The 24,335-nt window shown below is 43.1% G+C and overlaps 1 protein-coding gene across 8 annotated transcripts in view; it reads left to right on the top strand.

The window, feature by feature from the left end:
* Positions 1-24,335, top strand: part of KHDRBS2 (KH RNA binding domain containing, signal transduction associated 2) — a 753,630-nt gene that overhangs the window by 292,335 nt on the left and 436,960 nt on the right. For all 8 annotated transcript variants that reach the window (XR_012801185.1, XR_012801184.1, XR_012801181.1 and 5 more), the window contains one exon: positions 8,462-8,578. Coding sequence is in view for 1 of the 8 variants with exons in the window: in XM_075598111.1 (XP_075454226.1) it covers positions 8,462-8,578 (117 nt within the window). In the remaining 7 variants the exon portion in view is untranslated. The remainder of the gene's footprint in view (positions 1-8,461; positions 8,579-24,335) is intronic.

The raw sequence follows: 24,335 nt of genomic DNA on the forward strand, positions 1-24,335 counted from the left end.
CAAATCCTTCACACTACACCTCCAATACGCAGCAACCACCAAGAATAATTTAAGGTCTCAACTTTGGGAGGTTGTGTGGGTTCAACTTCTAATCCTGTTGGGCATGACACCATACATACTCTTTTCCTAATGTGTCTTAGACTTGCCAATTCAAAAACACTTTGTGTGCTGTGGGAAGCACTTGGAATTACTTTCTGCAGTTTGTAGAGTTTTATTTATTGTAAAATAAAGTATTTTAATTCAGTATGTGTCTGGTACTCTGACTGATGGCACAGTGAATATTTGTCTCCCTGTTCTGTTATACCGTAGCCATTTGTGTGCATATCCTTCATGTAGCACCACAATGAGTGTATATACCTATAGTAGCTCCCTCCCTCTTACTTCCTTTAAATGCAGACCACTTCCACTTCTTGGTTGGACAGTTTAATGTTCCTTATGGAGCACACCTCAAATATCTGTGAAATAAAATAATAGCTAGATAACATAAACGTGTGAGCAGTGAGCAGCTCAAAAGTAAGATGAGGGGATATATATATGTAACTGTGTTTTCCCTGGGCCCTACAACTCCTGACCCATATGTAGAAAATCCCCCAATTACATCGATGTGTATGTGGTGGTGCACCTTTTGGCTTACAGGACTCCTGAGTCTCCCGCTGGGTTGGTATGGGGATATCAGCATGACAGGCGTCTGAGGTAGTGTGCTTGAGTCCTACTCCCATTCGATGCAGCGCCTCCACCCCATCAGGATCTCTGCGGCCGCAGGGGGATGTATCTGATGGGGACCTCCTCTGTGGTACCACCTTCTGTAGAATGACTCCACACTCACACAGAAGGGTTGTAGTGAACAAGGGCATCTTTATTTGCATCTCCATGGACAGACTGCCCCTCATCGCGGTTGTGCTAGCCGCTCATCCTGTTGGAGTACATTCCTCTCAGAAGGTTCCTCCTCTCTCAATAGAGTTGGCTTACCTCTCCCCTAAGGGAGATCACCATCTGTGTCAGGTCCCTGAACACAGTGTGTAGTCAGCTAGCACTAATCTGACAGCCTTGAACTGCTGCAGACACTCCACCTTGAACTAGAACATCACACTCGCTAAGAACCTTGATATCTATTTTTGGCAGTGCTGTGTCTTATATAGACTCAGCAACAGACAGCCCTCTGTGTCACTAACAGTGGACACAGAGCATGTTGTCACTTCCCTTGTTACATATGACACCTCACCAGGTTGTGAGGGCAAATCTCCATGATTTTTGCTGGCAACCCTGCATACTTGCCAGGTTTACTGCCAGCATGAGAAGGAGCTGTATACCATTTTTATACATGACTATATTCTCCCCCTGGTGAAACCCAATGTCCCGGCTGGGATCTAAATTTGTGGAACCTTCTTACAGGTAGCACTGCAACACACAACAGAACAACATATTATAAAAATACATTATTTCACACTAAATCATTTCTTCACACAGTAAACATAATTGCACACAGTGCATGCTGACCTGCTGACCTGCAGACTGCACTGCTCCTAAGGAGAATCCACATTAACACCGCACTAATAATAGTGCCTAGGGTCTGGCTACTGTACCTCCCTACCATTTACATCTTTTACAGTCACGCTGTATGCTCTCGGCGGCCCATTTTCTGGCCTGTACTCCATCCGGTTCAAAAAAATGTTGCACCCAACACTCCACACTCTCATAAGGTGTGCGATTCGCTCTTCCATTTTAAACCCAGCATACCCACCTGACTTGCTCAGTATGTATCCCTCCACGGTCTCCCTCAGCCACATATCCCTACCATCCTCAATCTCCTGCATTAAGGGTTCTGGCACGTAAGGATACTCTAAGCCATGGGATTTCTTGTATTTAGTGACAATAGCTCTTTCAGCCCTGCTGGTGCGAATTAGCTTTTTGTTGCCTGCCCTGCCTGGCAGTACCCATGATAAGGGCTCATCTGATTCAACTAGGTCCCGAAATATGGCCAACCCTCGGGGAGTAACTACCCCTGTGTGTATGTCATGCCACCGTAGTCGGAGCTCTTCTAAGCGCTCCTCAGAGAACTCTCCTACTTCCCACCAGTAGTCCACGATTACATCCCTCCTCAATATGAACCGTGTACGGTCCATCCAGGCCTCATACCCCTCAAACATGGGCGCCCACCAACTGGTCTCCTTCTCCTTTACTCTCTCTATGGTAGCTACAGTATCCTCACCCTCTTCCGGTTCTCCCCCTGAAAAGATTCCGGATGTTCCTGTAGACCTGGAATTTGACCTTAAGCGCTTAGGCCTACATTTCACATTCATAGTACTGTTACTATCGCTCGTACATGACAATACCTTGCGCAAAGACATTTCCCTCCCCGATCCCTCATCGGAGGTAAAAAAATCGCCCCAGTCCAGATTTTCCCCAGTCCGTTCATCGGATGTATCCCGTGACTCCCCATATAACCCTTGGCTCGACTGGGACCCAGATGAAGAGGTGACAGGGTCGGGGGTTTTAACTAAGGCCGGAGGTTGGGCATAGGGAAAAGCTATAGGCCGATGCGGCACAACGACCCGCTGCTTCTCGCTACCTCGACCGGAACCATCGGGTTGGGATTCCGGCTCACCCGTCTCCTGGTTCCCAGGCTTCCGCAGGGCCTGCCAGCTCTTGCTCTTGGCTGCTCCAGGTAATCGACCACTGCACAGCGGTCGTGAGGACGTGGCCATCTTCCATCCGGTTCCGCAGTGTCCGCCGGAAGTGAGGTCATCGATCTCGCGGGACTCACTGCCGCCATCTTGGGTTGGGTTCCCCATCGGAACCTCTTCCTCTACAATGACATCCGCCGCCGGAAGTGAAGGTTCTGCTCTCTGTTCTGCTTGGGCCTGGGCTAGGCCTCCCTTCGCCGTCGCCACCACTGGCGCCTGTGGAGGGTAAGCATGTGTCTCACCGCTCCATCGGCTCGGGATGGGGTCTTCTCCACCTTCCGCGTTGGAAGTCACCACGGCCGTGGGACTCCTCCGCTCCGGTTGTCTCCGCACAGGTGATCTCGGCACCTCAAGACTCAGCTCTGCTGCTTTGCAGGTAAGGGCGGGTTCTTCTACAGCGCTGCTGCAGTGGTCCGCCGGTAGGCGCATCACCACCGATGTCGGGCTGGGTTTTTCTTCGTCCGAAGATGCAGACTCCGACTCAGGGAGTGGCACTCCCGTAGGGGACTGACGGCGAGGTTCCAGGTTCTCACCGCGGTAGCTGGTCCCGGTCTCTTTAGGATCTGTTGCAATCATTAACAGCGATCCCCATTCTCTATGATCCGCTGGCTCTTCCTTGACTTTGGGCGAGGCCTCAGCCGTCAGCTTGGCTTTCTCCGTTTCCGCCTCCACGGTATACCCCGGCACAAAGGGCTGCATGGCCCACAGGTAATGGATGCCACATTGGGGACACCTTGCCGTGATACTGGCTTCTCCCCCGGGCAACCGGTACTGCATACATAGGCACCGTATAGTCTCGGTGTCACCCGCCTTGGTCACCAGGAAGCCTCCTGGCAATGAGTAGGGGTGAGCTGAGATGTCCATCTCTTTTCCGCTTGCAACGCTGGATACAGGGGACACTTTACAAAGTGGTCTTGCCTGTTCACCAGCTCCTCGCAACTGAAGGGCAGGGGTCGTTCCTTTAACTCCTCCCTCAGCTAGCTCCGCTCTCATTTGGCAAAGGTAGAGACCCCTCCCCCTGGTAGATATTAGGGAAGGGTCCCACTGATTCACTGGGTGACCCAGCACTGGCTCTGAGCCTGTCACAGTCCAGGAGGGCGCGACCACAGCTTATGCGCCATACCCCCCAGCAGGGTGGGGTTCTCTTTATGGCGCCAATCCCGGCCAACTTTCTGCAACTTTAGCATTTGCAGAATTCTCTACACTCGGCCCACGCGGTCTCCCAGGGAAGCGGGAACCGCCATCTTGGTTTGCACGGCCATTCACAATAGCAACTGAGGTAGATCTTTGTATAGGGATCACCGTCTGGCAATCAGTTTCTCTCATCCGCACCACACATAAGCACAATGTCCTCCACACTGTCCTCCAGGGTAGCACCCCGGGATCCTAGGCAGGACAAAAACGGCACGGCCACAGCCATGGCGCCACTCCACAGCATACTTGCAAAAGTCCCTTCTGCAGCTCTCTCTTCTGTGGCATACACACCACGTGTGCTCCCTCCATCAGCCGCGATTCACCATCTTGGACTCTCCGCACCGCGCGGAGCTTCTCTACTTGTGGTCGCCATCTTCACACTGTAATTTCTAGTATCACACATGGTGCTCCTCTCTGCGGGGCAGCTGCCATTTCGATGCAATAAAGAATGCCACGATGCACCACCTACATGTATCTAATGTATGTCTGACTCATGTTGCACTACCTCAGGCTAGGCTCACTCTCTCAGTGTATGCTGTGTCCACCTTCCTCCAGCCTGTGCTCTACGGTAAGTGTCCTGGCTCCTGGCTAGAGTACTCTGACTTCTCCCATGCAGTACTAGGGCGTATACCTACTGTTGGCCAACCTCTCCAGAATTCCTGACCCGAGTTATCCAGGCTATCCCTTCAGGCATCCTACCACTAGCCGCCTTAAGGTGACTAGGACAGCAATAGCCCTGGCTCCAGAGCCACTGTACTCCGCTTCAGGATCCTAGGTTGTACTTTGTGAGCTGACAAATTCCATCACACTCCTGACTACCCCTAGGCTCCGTCCCACATCCACAGCACTGACTGGCAGCATACACTCTCCCTGTTTCCTAGTGTGCCTAGCAAAAGCCTGTCCTGTTGATAGGTATATCAGCAGCGCCTCCAAATGTAACAGTGTTTTCCCTGGGCCCTACAACTCCTGACCCATATGTAGAAAATCCCCCAATTACATGGATGTGAATGTGGTGGTGCACCTGCTGGCTTACAGGACTCCTGAGTCTCCCGCTGGGTTGGTATGGGGATATCAGCATGACAGGCATCTGAGGTAGTGTGCCTGAGTCTTACTCACATACGATGCAGCGCCTCCACCCCATCAGGATCTCTGCGGCCGTAGGGGGATGTATCTGATGGGGACCTCCTCTGTGGTACCTCCTTCTGTAGAATGACTCCACACTCACACAGAAGGGTTGTAGTGAACAAGGGCATCTTTATTTGCATCTCCATGGACAGACTGCCCCTCATCGCGGTCGTGCTAGCCGCTCATCCTGTTGGAGTACATTCCTCTCAGAAGGTTCCTCCTCTCTCAATAGAGTTGGCTCACCTCTCCCTTAAGGGAGATCACCATCTGTGTCAGGTCCCTGAACACAGTGTGTAGTCAGCTAGCACTAATCTGACAGCCTTGAACTGCTGCAGACACTCCACCTTGAACTAGAACATCACACTCGCTAAGAACCTTGATACCTACTTTTTGGCAGTGCTGTGTCTTATATAGACTCAGAAACAGACAGCCCCCTGTGTCACTAACAGTGGAAACAGAGCATGTTGTCACTTCCCTTGTTACATATGACACCAGGTTGTGAGGGCAAACCTCCATGATTGTTGCTGGCAACCCTGCATACTTACCAGATTTACTGCCAGCATGAGAAGGAGCTGTATACCATTTTTATACATGGCTACATATATATATATATATATAACTTGTGAGAGTTACTAAAATTAGAAGTGTGTGTGTGTGTGTGTGTGCGAAAAATGTATTCCGATTGCCCTGTCTCTGTAAAAAAAAATAGCGGATTGGCCTTTGGGGAGGATTTATGGAAATTTGAGGACCAAAGGAACCAACCGATCCAAGGTGGATCCAAATTCACCCATCTCCACTCACAAGTCTATATTTCTTATGCTTGTGAAGTCCATCATAGTTTAATTATCTTACATTTTGTAAATCTGTATGGATATAACTGGTGTCCTTCTGGTCACCTACTCTGGTAATCAAGGAGATTGGGTTTCAGGGATTTACAATTCCCTTTGAAGATAGCATCCAGTGTCTCTGGTACTGTATTTCTGGATACTGTCACCAGACATCCATAATATAAACAGATTGTTTTATTTGGCCATAAATGGCTAAACCAAGTTAATCATTGGTACATCTGGACACTCTAACCCATTAAACATATTTGTTCATTCATTGCTTTATTGATCGATAAATGCCTAGGCCAGTTTTAATCCCAAAACAACAACAGAAGCATACATTCTCTTGGGATGTAATTCAGAAAGAAAAAGAGAAATTGGGGATCAAAGTGCAGTACTGAAAGATTGTATTGTATTGTATGTCTTTATTATATATCGCCATTAATGTACATAGCGCTTCACAGCAGTAATACACGTGGTAATCAAATAAATAACAGATAATATAAATAACAGATCATGGGAGTAAGTGCTTTAGACATAAAAGTAACATTAAGGAAGATGATCGATACACTCACCAGTTGTTCTTTTGGAATTTGTTTGGAGACTTCTTGGAAGGTCTTTTAAGGAACATTTCTTATGGGAGTGCTTTCCTCGGTTGGCATGCCTCAGATGATGTGAGAAGCAGGAGATCCGGTAAACGAGAGAAAAACGGAGCACAGCCATGCAAAAAGTAGGCGTCCGGGGCTACAACATGATACTAATGTAAAGGTCTTTAATGAAAAATTGACCATTTTGACTCAAAAACAACATTGGTTTCCCACCAGTCCACAAATACAGTTTCATACATGGTGCAAAGGCCATGCCTCTTATTTGAACATGACATTTTTATAATTGTGAGTCAACAAAAATGAAACATGTTTCAATGCACAAATGTTATATTTCCCATGCATGATATTTTATTTATATTTGATTTTTTTACTGGTTTAATAACATTTAATTAGAAATTAAAGCATATGAAGATAGCATGTCTAGTATACACAGCGCAAAAGAACTGTCTAAGATACCAGCCACATTCAACAATAAATCAGCAGTGTCCCTAATATATTGTGGTACACTTTCAACAGATTCTCATAGAAAATGAGCAACATATTGAGAAATATGCTGCCAAACATCCTATAGTGAACATTATTGGATGACCTGATGGTCCCTTTGGATCAAAATCAAAACGTAAATTGTATCAATTCTAGAACACAGCACATTCAGAAATTATTTCACTTTTAGGTCACCAAACTTCTCTCATAAGTACTGTAGCATCTAAAAGTAAAACTAATTATTGCTGATATTGTTTGGTGTGATTACCTGAGAGTTCAGCATAACAAGAAATATAATTTCATTGAATAATATCTTCATCGTATTCTATTCAAATGTTGTTTACTTACCTGCAGAAAAAATATCCAATTTCACTTTTTTATCTTCTGTAACTCACATAAATCTGTTTCAACTGATGTTTAATATAATATTAAAAGCATCCTCCAAAATATGATTTCACTGATGATATACTGTAGGCTAGTCATCCCTCCTCTTAATATACAAGGTGCATACATTTTCTAGAAAATGGTAATTCTCTTCCTCCCCATCAATAAAGGAGGCTAACATTTTCACATCCTCATAAAAATCAGTATTCAAAAAAGAAACATAATTTTTATTTTCCTTATTACCAAAAATATTTTTAACTTGAGCTTTCTTATGAATTTAAATAAATCAACAATTATATTACATAATTGCATATTACATATTGGAACAAAACTCAAACCACATCCTAAAACATCTACAGTAGTTGATAATTTTACCACGTTGCATATAGAATTTTCTCCATGTATCTTTGGCATTGTTTCCCAGATCTCAGCACTCTGGTGTATACTACTGTACTTATGGGAAATGTGTTAAAACTTGCCCAATGTGCAATTTCTCTTTTGACAAACTGATAGTGTATAATGCAAAGCAAGCAGTTACCACATACTTTATAGAGGAGCATTCATTTTGTTCTGGTGTAGCTCAATGGGGGAATATATGAAATATAACAAAACTAAAGCATTATAATGATTAAAAGTGTTATATAAAACCCCACAAATAAAAGACAAATTGCAAATATTGTAAAATAAGTGTAAGAAAGCACAGTGGTAAGTAATCTTGCATTAAAAGTATAACCGTTAACAAAATAACATTCTATTTATTAGTGCAAAGGGAATTGAGAGACTTGCACAAAAAATATTTACCTATAAGTCAGTTCTAATGTATCCCCATGGCATTAATTTTCCCGTCCAGTTTGTTTAGCCACCATGTATTGTTATGTTTGTACTGTATGTCTACATGATGTCAAAGGATTATGAAAAATGTGTGTGGCATTACTTTAGATTGCTGATGCAGGGTGTATGTCACTGTGAAATTGCAAGCTAACTGCTTATCAGTTCTGTAAGACTTTGTCTTCCAAATAGTGAGTTAGAAAACATATATGCAGCCTGATCAAAAAGCTATGGTTTAAAATAACTGTAAATAAAATTGTCATTACATAATTACCATTATTGTCATAATGTGTATCTTATGTAATGGAAGCATATGTTTATTTTCCAGTTCAATTTTGTGGGAAAGTTACTTGGACCAAGAGGAAACTCTTTGAAGAGATTACAAGAAGAGACTGGTGCAAAAATGTCAATCTTGGGTAAAGGTTCCATGAGAGACAAAGCAAAGGTAAAATTGTTTTATAATAAATGCAGTATAATGTACTCTGGCAAAGGCAAAGCCTCTATAAAATATGGCCCAAGTCGGTTGAATATTTTTTCCCATACAGGTTTAAAGATTGCAATTCCGTTATATTACTAAGGCCATAGATGGAAATTGCCTTCACAAACCATTTGTTTTTCTATTCCCATACTTCATGAAATTCTCTATTGCTTTGAAACTTTTGAGAAATACTTCTGTAAAAAAAATATCTAGAATTGATTTGCTTACTTAAAGTTTGGATTTGATGCAGCATTGTATTTATTCGGTTAGTTATGAGCTTTCAGCTAGTATTTTAAGATTGTAGTTCATGCAGTATTTTATGTTAGTGGTGTTTTCAGTTCCAGAGCCAGACTAGGCTCTTACATACATGCGTAATGTGTCAGCAACGCATGAGCGTTAATTGGAATGCACGTTATACTTGTCACCAATGCACATGTGCAGTGTATTGTTTAACTCGTCTCAGCGCAATGATAATCCCCATTCATACAGGTCACGTAACAATGGTTGTTTTGCTAATAGACATTGTTTTTGCATATCATTAGCTTTGAGGATTCTCATTAATTGGAGGAAAACTAACGGACGTTACCTAAATAGTTAACATCACGCTGATAGGCCAGATTTAACAGAGTTCTGAGGATCTACAGTACCCCTATCAGAGATAAAGAGAGAGATTGCTGAAGAACCCTGAGAGGTTTGAAAGCTTGAAACAACTAATATCAACAATTTGTTGGTCCAATAAAAGCTATCAGACTACGTACTGTACTTCTCTTTCCTCCTCTGTTATTTTTTGCACACACATTTTACTGCATGACTAGCAATAAAAGAATCCGATGCTATCCGTCTGGAAATACCGTACTCTTTTAAATGACTATATACTGCCATTGTAATCCTTTCTTCACTGCATGAACTTTATGTTATGTTGCAGTAAAACTCTTTAAAACTCTGTAAAACAAAAACCCATAATAGATAATGTTAAATGTTACTCGTTTTCACTTTTTTCACTGACCAGTAATGATGACAGGTAACTTTCTATCTCTGCTTTTCAGATATACAATAATAGATTGTTAACTCCTTGGGCCAGAGACCCATTATAACTTTAAATACTATATACAGTCCTGAGTACTTTTCCAGCACTATAAGAAACAAATATATTAATTATTTGCCAAGCTTCCTACACCAAAAGATTTTGTCTGCATTTGCTATATGTAAGGTTTCTCAAGAAGCTCTTTGACTATCTTAAATTATATTTTGAATGTGTTTAGCCATATATAATTATACAAGTTCTGAAGATACTGATGCCCTAAAGGTGAACCTAAATTATGGTCCCAGATACAGAGTTCGACATACCTCCAGTACAGAATAGACAGCACACAATAAATCAATGTATGGACAAATCTGCAAAACAGTCAGAAATTGAGCAGGATCAATGAACAGCACACTGATGTATTGATAATAACAATTGCAGGGGCAAAATACTTTTAACAGTTAAATGATTGTTTCCCTTTCCCAACACTAGCAGTCAAGATTTTGTATCAAATGTTGATTCTAAAACTCTCAGTGGTTTTCTGTAAATTAAACAATATGCAATTTGGCTGGGTGGTTCCAAGATGTCTGAACTGGGGCTCAATATTTTACACTAGGCCTAAGACCAAGTCTTGGTTTATTTTTGCATAAGGATTCTCAGAAAACACTATAATAACTGTTGCTATGGCAGCATCATTTTGCACAACCTTTCCTATGCTGCATACTGTGCATAACAGTGTGTAGTCCCTCTCCTCGCCATCTCACAAAGTCAGCAAGTAAAGAGGGTACATTCAAGGCTCACCTGTTTAATATGGTACTGTTAACAATGCACATTGAATAACTTATTACCATATGAGTCAAAGTCCCTTGTTTAATATGCTTCAAAGCCACTTTCCCATGCAGCAGAATATTTTATCCCATTCATTTGAATTGTACTGTTTCTTTTCCAGCATTAGGAATCATGTTCACAGCATTGAATAGGGGACAGAGAAAGAGAGAGAGAGAGCAATAGAGTGTGTATAAAGCGATTGCAGGCAGATTGGAGACAATAGGCTTTCAGGTATTGCCAGCATCTCCCAGGTTCAAACTGGTGCAGAATATATTGATTTTTTTTTAAAAATTGAAATCAGTAGGATTTTTTTTTAATAAAACACATTTTACAGCAGTTTTGCAGACAAAAAGCTTTGATAAATAGCCTCCTTTGTCATCTTACAATGAGATTAGAACAGGGTTGTAATATTTAGTTTCATTGCAAGGAATTGATAAATTGTATCGCTTAGTTTGTAAACTCTCTGGGGAAAGGATTTCCTTTTCTATTGTCTGATTTTATGTTTGCTGCACCTGTTGTATTTTAATTCCCTTGAATGTATTGTATTATTTGTATTGTGCTATGTATATTGGTGGTGCTTTATAAGTAAAAAAAAAATACATACATGCATACTTGCCTATTAGACTAATAATATATTTCACCCATAATGGTTGCTACAAAAGCAAATGCAACATCCATACTGTACTAATGTAGAGTACAAGCTAATTGTGTGTAATAATGAATGTTAAATGAAAACAAAGTTAGCTCCAAGAAAACAATCATTTTAGACCAGGGACGGCCAACTCCAGTCCTCATGGGCCACCAACAGGTCAGGTTTTCATGATATCCCTGCTTCAGCACAAGTGGCTCAGTCATAATGGATGAACCAGATATACCAGTTGCTATCACACACTGGCATTAAGCTGATCTTGCCTATGTACAGTACATAATGGCAACTACAGACACATACAATTAGCAAACCAAGGAGGCATAATACAATTACATAATATTAACAGTGTTGAACTTATTCATATTTTCACACTTTAGAAACCGGAGCAGCCAGCTAGTCATGGTCAACTCATGACTAGTTAACTGAAGACTTAAAAAGTGCACATATAGTATAGATTTTATGTGTTTTTGTATTTTATTTGTATGGTGTTTATGGTGTATGTTAACCCCTTTGGCTGAAAGGCATTCCTTTGCAACACAGTGGTAGCCTCAGACTTCTAAGGGGTTAAAAACGTGTGTGCTATAGGGTTTTGTTAGAAGGCTTATTACATAACCCTTTGGTACAACATTGTGATATCTGTGAAACCCCAACTCCGCCCCTCACACACACAATTGCATCAATAGATCTTTTTAATGCCAATTTTAATGTGTTGGTGCCTATTTGTATCGCTAGCGTTATTTAACATAGAGTTGATGCTTTTTTGGTGATTGCAAGTGAACTTCAGTATCGCAACCCATTTAGGAATATGTAATTCTTAGGGGGTAAATCCATATTCTGTGAAAGGGCCATTCAGGCCATTTTTGGACGACAATCCTCATTACCTTGAAAGGTGATTTTAGGTGGAAAATGGCCACAACTTTTGACAATATAGAATAAAGCACAAAGTAAATTTGGAGGAATTTAAAAAAATAACACTGTGATCCCAATATTTTATAATGCAAAATGTTGAATGTGGCAACATCAAGCTTTAGTAAATACAGGCCTTTGTTTTCACTCTACCATTGTAGTTATAAAATTAGTAACAATACAGCTTTGGTTAAAAAAGTAAGACTAAAGCAATCAATTTCAAGTATATTGTTAGTATCTTTCCATTAGTTTTTTTAACAGCTTGGTATGTCTATCTTCAAACACGGAAAGCTCTTTGCACTTTCTTTGAAGTCAATGCACAGTTGCAAAGGTACATTACAGTGACAGGGATAGCGGAATACATCGGAATCTTGTTTTACACATGTAATTCTCTTTTGATCTCAAAATGAATTCCAACAGAATTTACCAAGTGTACATTGTATTATAAAATTTTACATATTGGGAATATATGTACTTGTTGCAGGGTACATGCAACCACACGCGGGTTCTCTTGATAAGGCTTATTTATTGAGCCTTTAAAAATACAGCACGCAAAAACAAAATAGCTTCTCTTCAGCATACAAAAACAAAACAGCTTCTTTTTCAGCATTCAAAAACAAGACAGCTTCCTTTCAGCATGTAGAACACAGACAGTTCATCAAAACATATACTTTGAAGACAAACCCTGCAGCAGTAATCTCCTTCAGCATTTCACTCCTGCATGTGTGTATAGCCTGGGGGTTTTAAAACACCTTGATGAGGCAGCTGGGCTCAGACTAATTAACTCAGCTGAAAGTTAACCTCCTCACTGCTGCACTGCTGCACTACAGATAAGTCTGCTAGGCATATGGCTGGCGACGTTTATTTACCCTGTCACATTCCTCCCCTGTTAGTGTGTGGCTGGGGCCACGTGCGGCTGAAGCCCGACCATCCACCCCTTCTCTAGAGAAGAAATCAGCATTCGCATTTTCTTTTCCAGGTCTGTGCTGAATCTCAAACGAGAAGGGTTGGAGGGCCATATACCACGTGATCAACCTAGCATTAGAGTATTTCATGGTACTTAACCACTTCAATGTATTTATTTATAAAATATTTTACCAGGAAGTAATACATTGAGAGTTACCTCTCGTTTTCAAGTATGTCCAATGGAGCATGGTCTGTCACCATAGTAAAATGGACTCCTTCCAGGTAATGCCTCAAAGCCTCAATTGCCAACTTTACCGCGAGGCACTCCTTCTCAATACTGAGTAGTTTTTGTCCCTCGGGAACAATTTCCTACTCAGTAAAAGGATTGGATGTTCCACTCCCTCAAACTGTTGTGACAACACTGCCCTTAGCCCTATCTCTGATGCATCGGTTTGCACTACAAAAGGCCTGTTAAAGTCTGGGCTTTTAAGGACAGGACCCTCTAATAGGCACCTTTTTATGTCCTCAAAGGCTCTCTGACACTCACTTGACCATACCACTTGTGTAAGGGCACACTTTTTTGTGAGGTCCGTTAATGGGGCTGCAACTTCCGAGTAGTTGGGGATGAACCGCCGATAATACCCTGCTAAACCCAGCAGAGAGCGTTCCTGCGTTTTTGTTTGGGGGGTCGGAACTTCTTTCAAGGCAACTACCTTATCGGCTAGTGGCCTTACTTTTCCACCTCCCACTGCATACCCTAAATAGTTGGTTTCCGCCTTACCTAAGGCACATTTCTTAGGGTTGGCTGTGAGCCCTGCCTCTCTTAGAGATTTGAGGACCGCATTCAGCCTATTTAGATGGGCCCGCCAGTGTTTACTATAAATAACAATGTCATCCAGGTACTCTGCGCCATAAGCCCTATGAGGTCTCAGCACTTTATCCATGAGCCTCTGAAACATGGCTGGGGCTCCATGCAGTCCAAATGGCATTGTCACAAACTGGTATAAACCCATGGGAGTGGCAAAGACTGTTTTGCATTTGGACCTTTCCTCTAAAAGTATTTGCCAGTATCCTTTTGTTAAGCCCAGCGTGGATATATATTCCGTGTTACCAAGGGTGTCAATTAACTCGTCCACCCTTGGCATCGGATATGCATCAAACTTGGATACCGCATTGACCTTTCGGAGGTCCACACAAAATCTTACCTTCCCATTGGGTTTAGGGACCATAACTAGTAGGACTACACCACTCACTGCATGATTCCTCAATCACACCTAAGTGTAACATTTCTTGTATCTCCTTCTCTACCAGGGCCTTACGGCTTTCAGGCAACCTATAAGGACGGGATGTACTTTTACCCCAGGTGCTGTCTCTATCACATGTGAAACTAAATTAGTTTGCCCTGGTAAATCAGAAAAAATATCATTGAATTATGTAATTATTTTTAACAAGTCCCCTTTTTATTCAGAGGACCCATCGTCACCACAGCTGTTCCCCCATGGGGGCTGAGGACCCAGGTCCGTTTCCTCCTCCCCCGGGTGGATGAATAGAGACCGCTTCACCTTCCAGGGTTTCAGCAAGTTCACATGGTAAATTTGTTTACCCTTCCTGGACCCTGGTTGAGCAATCTCGTAATCCACATCACCCGTGCGGCGGAGTACTTCGAATGGGCCTGCCATTTGGCCAGGAGTTTGCTCTCACAACTGGGTAACAATAACATCACCTGGTTTCCCGGGTGAAATACTCTCATACGAGCATTTTGATTGTAATGTCTCTCCTGACTGTCCTGGGCTGATCTAAGATTCTCCCTAGCAAAAAGGGCCGACCACATCTAGGCGCTTCCTAAGGTTCAATACATATTGCAGGGTATTCTTAGAAGGGGACCGCTGTTCCTCCCAGGACTCCTTTAGGAGGTCTAGGATACCCCAGGGTTGGCGGTCATAAAGCAGTTCAAATGGAGAGAATCCCGTGGAGGCGTGGGGAACTTCCCACACTGCAAACAGCAGAAAAGGGAGAAGTTCATCCCAGGCTCTCTTCTCTGAATCTACAAATTTCCTCAGCATCCCTTTTAGAGTTTGGTTAAATCTTTCCACCAATCCGTCAGTCTGTGGATGGTAGACCGATGTCCGAACAGACTTGACCTCTAGTAATTTTAAGATTTCCTGCATCAGTTTAGCCTTTAGCCTTTAAATTTGTACCTTGATTTGTCAACATAACCTGGGGAAGTCCAACCCGTGAGAACAGCTCCCACAACTTGTTGGCTACTTGCTTCGCCATTGCTGTCCTCAAGGGGAACGCCTCAGGATATCTTGTTGCATAGTAAATTATTACGAGAATAAACCTGTGTCCTTTCGCAGAAGATTCTAGAGGTCCTACCAAGTCTACTCCAATCCTCTCAAAGGGAACTGACACCAAGGGTAGAGGGACCAAGGGGGGCTGGTGTTTGTCCCTTCGGTTAGCTGGCACTCTGGACATTCTGCATATAACTTAGCATTATCACTATGCATCCCTGGCCAATAGAATCGGGACGAAATACGGTCCAAGGTTTTATCCCTACCAAGGTGACCACCCCAAGGGACAGTATGGGCTACGGTGAATACAGATTTAACAAAGCCTTGGGAACCAATATTTGTCTGGTGACCTCCCCTGTTTATGTCTGCTTATTCACCCTATACAGGATATCATTTGACAATTCAAAATGGGGGAATACTATCACCCCCTGTGCATTAAATATCTGCTCATCAATTTTTACCACTTTATCATATTGTCTAGCAAGGACTGGGTCTTCCGTTTGCCTCTGGCGAAAATCAGGGCGGTATAGGTCTGGTAAATCTCCAGGGCCCATATCTCCCTCCTTCTGGCCATCCCCAGCCATCACTTGTGACTTCTGGCTACTAGTACGGTCACCTTGAGACCCAGATTTCTGCAATCAGTCCTGTTTGTCAGAGCGTCTCTGCTTTCGAGTCTTTGGAACCTGGTGTCTACTGGGGAAAAGGTCTGCCGAGAAGGGGAACAGTTTACCAGGGTTCTCCTGAGCCATAGAATATGCCTCCGTGTGAGAGACTGGAGCCATTAGGTCTGAAAAGAAAGTCCCGGCCGAGCACAACGGGGGCAGGGAGCCAAGGAGCGACTCCTACTTCAAGGTAGGCCTCCTGACCTTTTACCTGTAGCCGGATTTTGGCCATTGGATACAGTTTTACATCGCCGTGTATACATTCTATACTCCATGAGGAGTCAAAAGAACACACGTTAGGCGGTAACACTTCCTGGAAGACCAAAGTTTTCCTAGAGCCTGAATCTACAGGGGCCTGGATGGTTTTACCCCCAATCTGGGTTTGAAGTAGCCAGGGCTTGTAATTTTCTCCAGTGAAGGCCGAGATGACGGTCCTGCTGAAGGAACAATCCATCTGTGGACAGTCCACATACCGGTGGCCTTGTTCTCTGCAGGCGGAACATGGAGAGGGTTCCCTCGCAGGAGGGTGCCGTGGATAGCGCTTCGCTGGACCGGATACTGGAGACAAGGCATCTGGTGGGTCCTGTGGGCGACGTCCTCGGAAGTTCCTCTCATTTGGCGACAAGCCGACATCAGGAAGGGGATGAGGGTCTCGGCGGTGCCCGGCGTTTCGACTTCTTCCTTGTTGGAAGGACTGCTCCTTTCGGGGCACTTGGCAGTTGCGTATGGAGGGGCCGTAGTTTCCCCGTTTTTCTGATCTCCCTCTTTGGGTGTCCGCAAGTGCTGGTGAAGTTGGATCCGTCGGGTCCAGGGCAATCGCCTGATCCTCGGCCCCAAGGAAGTTCTCAACGAGTCGGACCACCATAGCTAGGGTTTCAGCATCATGGCGTTTTACCCACAGGCGTGCGGAAGGGGGTATTATCTGTAGGAATTGTTCCAAAACAACTTGCTCAAGAATTGCCTCCTTAGTGCGCTCCTCTGGTTGTATCCAGCGGTTACACAAGTCCAATAACCGCTGAGCGAGGACCCGGGGTCTCATCTTAGCGGTGTACTTCAGGTTCCGGAACTGCTGCAGATAGGTCTCTGGGGTCAGACCTAAGCGATCCAGTATGGCGGCTTTTGCTTGTTGGTAGTCCATTGCCTGATCTGCTGGGAGGCCCTGATATGAGGCCTGGGCTTCTCCTATGAGGAGCGGGGCCAAAGCAGTTGCCCAGCGATCTTCAGGGCTGAGCTTCGGCAACCCTTTCAAACGTCAGTATAATAGCCTCTGGATCTTCGTTTGGAGCCATTTTCCTCAGGAGGACCGGGGGTTTGTTTGCAAGTTCTGGACTGGCAGACCCCTGGAATTGGGTCAGCAGTCTGACCATCCGCTCCTCCTGTGCTGCCTGCTGCTGGGTTAGGAGCTGGGTTTGCTGCTGCAATAGTCTTTTATCTCTCTCTGCTTGTAGTTGGGCCTGTTCCTGCATTAACAGTCCCTGCTGTTTGGTCTGCTCCTGCATTAACAGTCCCTGCTGTCTGGTCTGCTTGCACAGAAACACTTTTTTTTTTTTCATTTTTTTTTTGTGTGTGTGGCCCTTCAACTGCAGGGGCCTCTTAACATCCCACTTCTGACACCATATGTTGCAGGGTACATGCAACCACATGCGGGTTCTCTTGATAAGGCTTATTTATTGAGCCTTTAAAAATACAGCACACAAAAACAAAATAGCTTCTCTTCAGCATTCAAAAACAAGACAGCTTCCTTTCAGCATGTAGAACAGAGACAGTTCATCAAAACATATACTTTGAAGACAGACCTTGTAGCAGTAATCTCCTTCAGCATTTCACTCCTGTCTCCTGACCAGCTAGCCTGCATGTGTGTACAGTCTGGGGGTTTTAAAACACCTTGATGAGGCAGCTGGACTCAGACTAATTAACTCAGCTGAAAGTTAACCTCCTCAATGCTGCACTGCTGCACTACAGATAAGTCTGCCAGGCATATGGCTGGTGACGTTTATTTACCCTGTCACAATACTATATATATATACAGTATGTATATTCCCAATATGTAAAATTTTATACAGTAATACAATGTACACTTAGTAAATTCTGCAGGCTAAAAAATTATTTGCAGGCTTTTTTTAGGTTGGCATTTGCATTGGCATACTGTAACTTTTGTATTCCAATGTAAATGTCTTTTGTTTGGGGCTTATTTATTTATTTTATTTATTTATTTATAAAATGTTTTACCAGGAAGTAATACATTGAGAGTTACCTCTCGTTTTCAAGTATGTCCTTGACATAGTTAATATGACAAATAATACATGGTTACAAATACAGTTTCATAAATGAACAGGGTATATATTATATTCAATACATTGCATGCACAGTTAGAGAAGATGTATATTATAGGCTTATGTAACAGTTACAGACCAGATTAAGATGTGAGACAGCTTTAGTTTTGAAAGAACTTAAACTGGTGATGGATGTGAGAGTCTCCGGTAGGTTGTTCCAGTTTTGGGGTGCACGGTAAGAGAAGGAGGAGCGGCCGGATACTTTGTTGAGCCTTGGGACCATGAACAGTCTTTTGGAGTCAGATCTCAGATGATAAGTGCTGCATGTGGTAGGGGTGAGGAGCTTGTTCAGATAGCTGGGTAGCTTGCCCAGAAAGTATTTGAAGGCAAGACAGGAAAGGTGAACTTTGCGCCTAGACTCGAGTGATGACCACTCTAGTTCTTTGAGCATTTCGCAGTGATGTTTGTTGTAGTTGCATTGGAGAACGAAACGCTTGTCTTTTTATTTGCAGGCGTTTTTTAGGTTGGTAAAGTATTGGAATTTTTATTAATTCAAATGTACAGTAATGTCTTTTTATTTGATGCATGTATTTATATTTTGCGGGTTACCAATTGATTGACAAAGTGACAGACCATGCCCACAGGGCATTGGTGTAGTACCAAGCAATTGGTTTATTGGCTTTATTTATGTTATGGCAATGCAATGTGTTTTTTATTTGATGCATGTATCGTACTGTACTTATTTTTTTGCATATTGCCTGACATAGTGGCAGTTCATGCCCACAGTGCATGGGTGTGCCACTGTGCAAATCATTTTATTTTTTTTGGCTTTTTTTGGATTAAAATTGAGTGTGTTTTTAATTTGTGGCTTGTTTTGGTGATTGGTAGGTTGTAAGGTTGTATATTGCCCGGCAGGGTGGCAACGCATGCCCACAGGTATGGACATGCCACTGTGCCAATCAATTGATTTTTTGGCATTTTTAGGATTACAATTGAATGTGTTTTTATTTTGAAGCTGTTTTAGCGATTGAGTAGGTAGCTTTGGGGAGCACAGGTTTCACCATATGTGGAATGAAGAAAAATAAACGACATAGTGTAATATGCTTCAGGAATTACTCTAATTTTTAGGATTCAGCAAAATGGGTACTCACACTTTCTCAAATAAAATGCAGCATTTCCCACGTAAAAATTGGCTCAGGATATCCAAACTTCTATGTCTCAGGTGGGTAGTAGTGGTATCGGTGTGATATTTCCTCAGTGGAATAGAAATAACACTTTAGTGCAACACTTTATGCAATAAAAAGTGTATTAAACAAATGATATTACACTCACATGAGTAAGATGTAGCATAGGCACATAAAACTAAAGTTGAGTGGCTGTTTGGCAGCTCAGTTGCTTGTACACGACTCCTCCAATCTGCCGGGTTTCTGGTGTGCATCTTGTCACTTCCGGTGACGGGTCGCGTCACTTGTTCAGAGTATCTAGACAGGAGTGCCCTTCTGTAAGGTCGAAGTTTATTGTTTTGGTGATTGGCAGGTTTTATATTGCCTGGAATGGTGGCAACTCATGCCTACAGGGCATGGATGTGCCACCATGCTAATCAATTTTTTTTTGGCATTTTCAGGATTAAAATTGAATGTGTTTTAATTTGAGGCTTGTTTTTGGTGATTGGCATGTTGTATATTGCCTGGCATGGTGATAGCTCATGGCCACAGGGCATGGGTGTGCCACTGTGCCAATCAATTGTTTTTTGGGGGCATTTTTAATGGGGTTTTTTTTCTATGTAACACTGTGTTTAATTTTGGGTCTGTTTTTTTTTTTTAGCTATACCATTTATTTATATAGTGTTAAAGCATGCCCATATTTATATGGGCATGCTTTAACAATGTGCCAATCAATGGGTAGTAGGCCCTTGGTGGGTGGTTAGGCCACCCGGGTGGGTATTGGGGGATGGTGGGTTAACCCCTTAATTACTATAGTGGTTACTAATCGCTAAAGTGATTAAGGGGTTAGGGGCTATTTGATTATATATTTTTTTTATTGTACTGTTGCCGACAACGGAGGACAAGGACGGTGATGATGATGAGGACAGTCTTCATCTGGCATGGGTAAGTGCAAGTTTTATTTACTTGCTGCTGATTTATGTTTTATTTTAAATGGGAAAATGCAATATTATCCATATGTGGATAATAGTAATTTTGCCCATTTTTGTACTGTATGTGTTAGGTGGATTGTTGGGGGTAGTGGGTTGTTTATTGGTACAGTAGGTAGTAGGTATTTTAATGTTTATTGTGAGTAGAGGGATTGTGTGAAGGGGGTAGTTGCCACAGGGTGGTTGGTTAGGCCTCGGTGGGTAGTGGGATGGGGTTAACCCTTTCATTACCATAGCGGTTACTAACGCTAAGGTATTGAAGGGTTTAAACCCTCCCAATGCCCACCCGAGAGGCCTAACCACCCATCCTGGGTCTATTACTCCCTTCACTCACCCCCTCTGCCCCCAAATAACCTGGTAGTCTGTCTTAACCCCTTCATTGCCTTAGTGGTTAGCCGCTAAGGTAATGAAGCTGCTTACATTTTATTTTTATTCATAGTGTGCGTGAGCAGTGGGTCTCCTGAGATGAACCGCATTGATTTCAGCCTCGGGACCCTCTGCTTCCCGAGATACAGGCCCTGTTATGGGGTACCGGTATCCCCGCCATTGTAAAATCCACTGCGTCATGTAACCGGAGGCCTTTAACCTTGCGGGGATACCGGCACCCCATACCGTGGCCTGTATCTCGGTAAGTAGGGGGTCCCTGAGGCTGAAATCAATACGGTTCAGCTCAGGAGACCCCCTGCTAATGCACACTATGAATAAAAATAAAATGTAAGCAGCTTCATTACCTTAGCATCTATCCGCTAAGGTAATAATTTTTTTCTCTGTGAGGTTGGATGGGGATGTTTGATAATAGAGTATGGGAGCAGGAGGTCTTCTGAGCTGAACAAAGTTGATTTCAGCCTCGGGGACCCTTACTTCCTGAGTTACAGGCTCTGTTATGATGTGCCGGTATCTCCTGCAATGTTAACATCCCACGATCACGTGACCGACAGCATTTTAACATGGTGGGTATACCGGCACCTCATAACGGGGCCTGTATCTCGGGAAGTTGGGGGTCAACGGACCTGAAATCAATGCGATTCAGCTCCGTAGACCCCCTGCTACAATACTGTAGAATTAAAATTAAATAAAGCCCCTGCGATCGTCTACTAGAGGCACGCAGGTTGAGTGACTGATTCAGCGCGTCACTTACTCAGACAGGTAGACCCCTGCTGTGTTAATCCGATCAGCCATTTAGTCTGCAGCGAACCATCTCGGACCATCTCTCACTATAGTGTGTGATTCAACCTGCGAAATGGTCAGATAATTGCCGCTGCATCTGTACATTGGTTTAAGTTTACAGTTATGTGTATTAAGAATGTTGTGTCACAATGTATTGTTTTCAGGTAAGGAATGTGGCCTATAAAGTTAGTGCCCATAGTAATGGCCCATGAATGTTCTCATGCAGGAAAAGGAGTAAGTAGGTGCTCAGCAGGAGTTGTTAGAGTAGTAGCTCCAAAACATAGTTGGATTGGCTCCACCGGACGGTTCTCATTAAACTCCTGATCCGATAAGTATAGACTGAGCATGCCATACACTGAAATAGGATAATGATCTTAGAGAATAGTGTGTGTCCCACAACAAGGGTCCATCTGAGGTAGGGCACTATTGAAGTTATGCAGGAGATTTGCAACCTAACCAAGTCAAATGGAAAGAAACATAAGTATCTCCCGAACAAAGAAGTCAGAGCTACCAGGGGTAGAAGCACAGAGTATCCATATTGTTTTACAGCAGTTAATATCTGAAGTGAAATCTAGCTGTTACCTGGCGAGCGTTATGAAAGGCTGTGAATAAATCTCTTGTTTGAACTATAAAATGTCATGGCACCCACCATTATTCTATCTGCATATCCACACCAAGCCTGCACGGATCCAGCACCCTGAAAAGGTATAAGAAACTGAGCACAGCCATGTGTATATATTCAACTTGATGTAAACTCCTTTAGAGCCAAGCAAGGAGGGTTATATTAGCATTCCCATTCAGATAAATGGGACAGGACCTTCAGCTGAACGGGTGCAATGTGTCCACCGGTCAGCAAAAGATAAAAAGTAACAAACCAGTCATGGATTTTCAGTGTAAGTTACTGTAAGGCAGGCTAACAACTAATGCCACAGTGGTTTGAATGGATGCCAAGTTACTTTTTCCAACATTGGTGTAAAGTTTACACAATCATCCAGCATTGGTTATTTACACTAAGTAAATAATGAGTAGTGAAAAGCAAAACATTATTATGAGAGGTTCAGAGTGATACTGCATGCTCCAAAGACTCTTTTAAAAAGGTCTGATTGTAGTGACTAACTACACGCCAATTAAATAAGAATTATGGATATTATTGAAATTGTCCTATGGTGAAAATACTATAGGTTGCTGTGTCTTAAATAATGTGCAGGATTGATCTTAAATAACCATAGAGCCTGATTGATCATCTCAACAATGATTGTCAATTCAGGGATCACAGCAGCCAATATGTTAATTGGCTAATTTAGTAGCTGATCAGTGTCTGAGAAACAGGCTGTTGGCATCAGTATCACAGCTAATAAAACCCACATTGATTGCCTATATTAATTTGAAGTAGCCTAAGGTATACATACCATTAGTGTTTAGTTTGATTATATGCAGGGTGAAAGTAAAATTATGAATGCAGATGGAAAACAGCATGGCTTAGCAGATATGGGCAAATTGTACTCCTACAGTAAATCTGAATCCGACACGAATTGGCTAATTTATTTGAGTCTTTAAAGGGGGAGGGGTTTGTCACAGTAACTTGTGCAGTGTTATAATAATACACTAAATATCTCTGGGTTGAATTGAACACGACTAAGATATGATAAATTAAGTTTATTCCTTAAAGAAGGTGAACACACAAGATTACACAAATAACATACAAGAATATAACACTTGGTTTGGGCAATGAAGCAATCAGGTACGGGATTGGCAATTCATTCAGGCATCAGGTAACAAGTAAATGTAGTAACGAAGACACTGGGTATAGAGCTTACACCCATTTATATGGAGTTTCAGCCCTATCCCTAACATTGGGTGCCAGGCATCGGTTATCAATTACCTCCACCCAATTACCCCTTGCCACATCACGTGAGAAGCAAGGTAATACCTGCCCACAGGGGTGGGCATTATTCTAATCAGGTGCTCATTTCCATAGCCCCCTCCCAAAAGGCTAGGGGCCTCCATGTCCGCCCTTTGGGTCCCTTCACAGGAAAACCTTTGTCTCAAGGTGTGAAACACAACACTTTGCCTAAGTACCCATGTCCTGCTCTCCTTTGTCCTAGAACTCTTAATCTATGGCAGTGAGCCTTTCATCCATGGGTTTCCCTCAGACATCCTGACGCCCTGTGGCAATTAACATTCCTTCTGGGCCAGTGGCTTTCGCGGGCTTAGAAATACTAGGGATGCAGAGTACATTTTTAATATTAAACATATATTAAAATAATCCGTTCTGTGGCTCTGAGCGGGCTGAAATTTGCCAGGTCCTCATGCCGGAGGACCCTTGCCATAGTGGCCAAATATCAGCCTTCCACGACCCCCAGAACCAAAGACACAAAAAACAAGTTAAAATCCCCTATTAACTTTAATGCAGGATTCTCCGCTATGCTAAAAAAAATCACTGCATTTCACTCTTCCATTGAAATCAATGGGCTCCGCCGCTATAGGCTTTCAATGGAGCAACTCCGCCATTGGAGTCAATGTGGAAAACCTAATTTTTCACATTTACCCATACTCCGTCTGGTTGATCGGAGAGGGCTAGAAATTGCCATGCAGTCATACCGGAGCAGTGACTACATGCTACCAAAATCCCAGCCCTCTGGTACTCACAGAACCGGAGATATGGGTTTTAACTTTACACACTTTTGGACTTGGCCGTTTCAAAGCCACGCGGCTTTCCTCCATTAGAATCAATAGGACCGGTGCGGCCATAGGATTCAATGGGACCTTCGCTACCATTGAAGTCAATGGGAAACACACACTTTTTCACAGTTAACCCTACTCCGTTCGGTTGAGGGGAGAGGGCTGGAAATTGCCATGCAGTCAT

This window comes from Ascaphus truei, chromosome 4, assembly GCF_040206685.1.
Source record: "Ascaphus truei isolate aAscTru1 chromosome 4, aAscTru1.hap1, whole genome shotgun sequence".
Classification (NCBI taxonomy): Eukaryota; Metazoa; Chordata; class Amphibia; order Anura; family Ascaphidae; genus Ascaphus; species Ascaphus truei.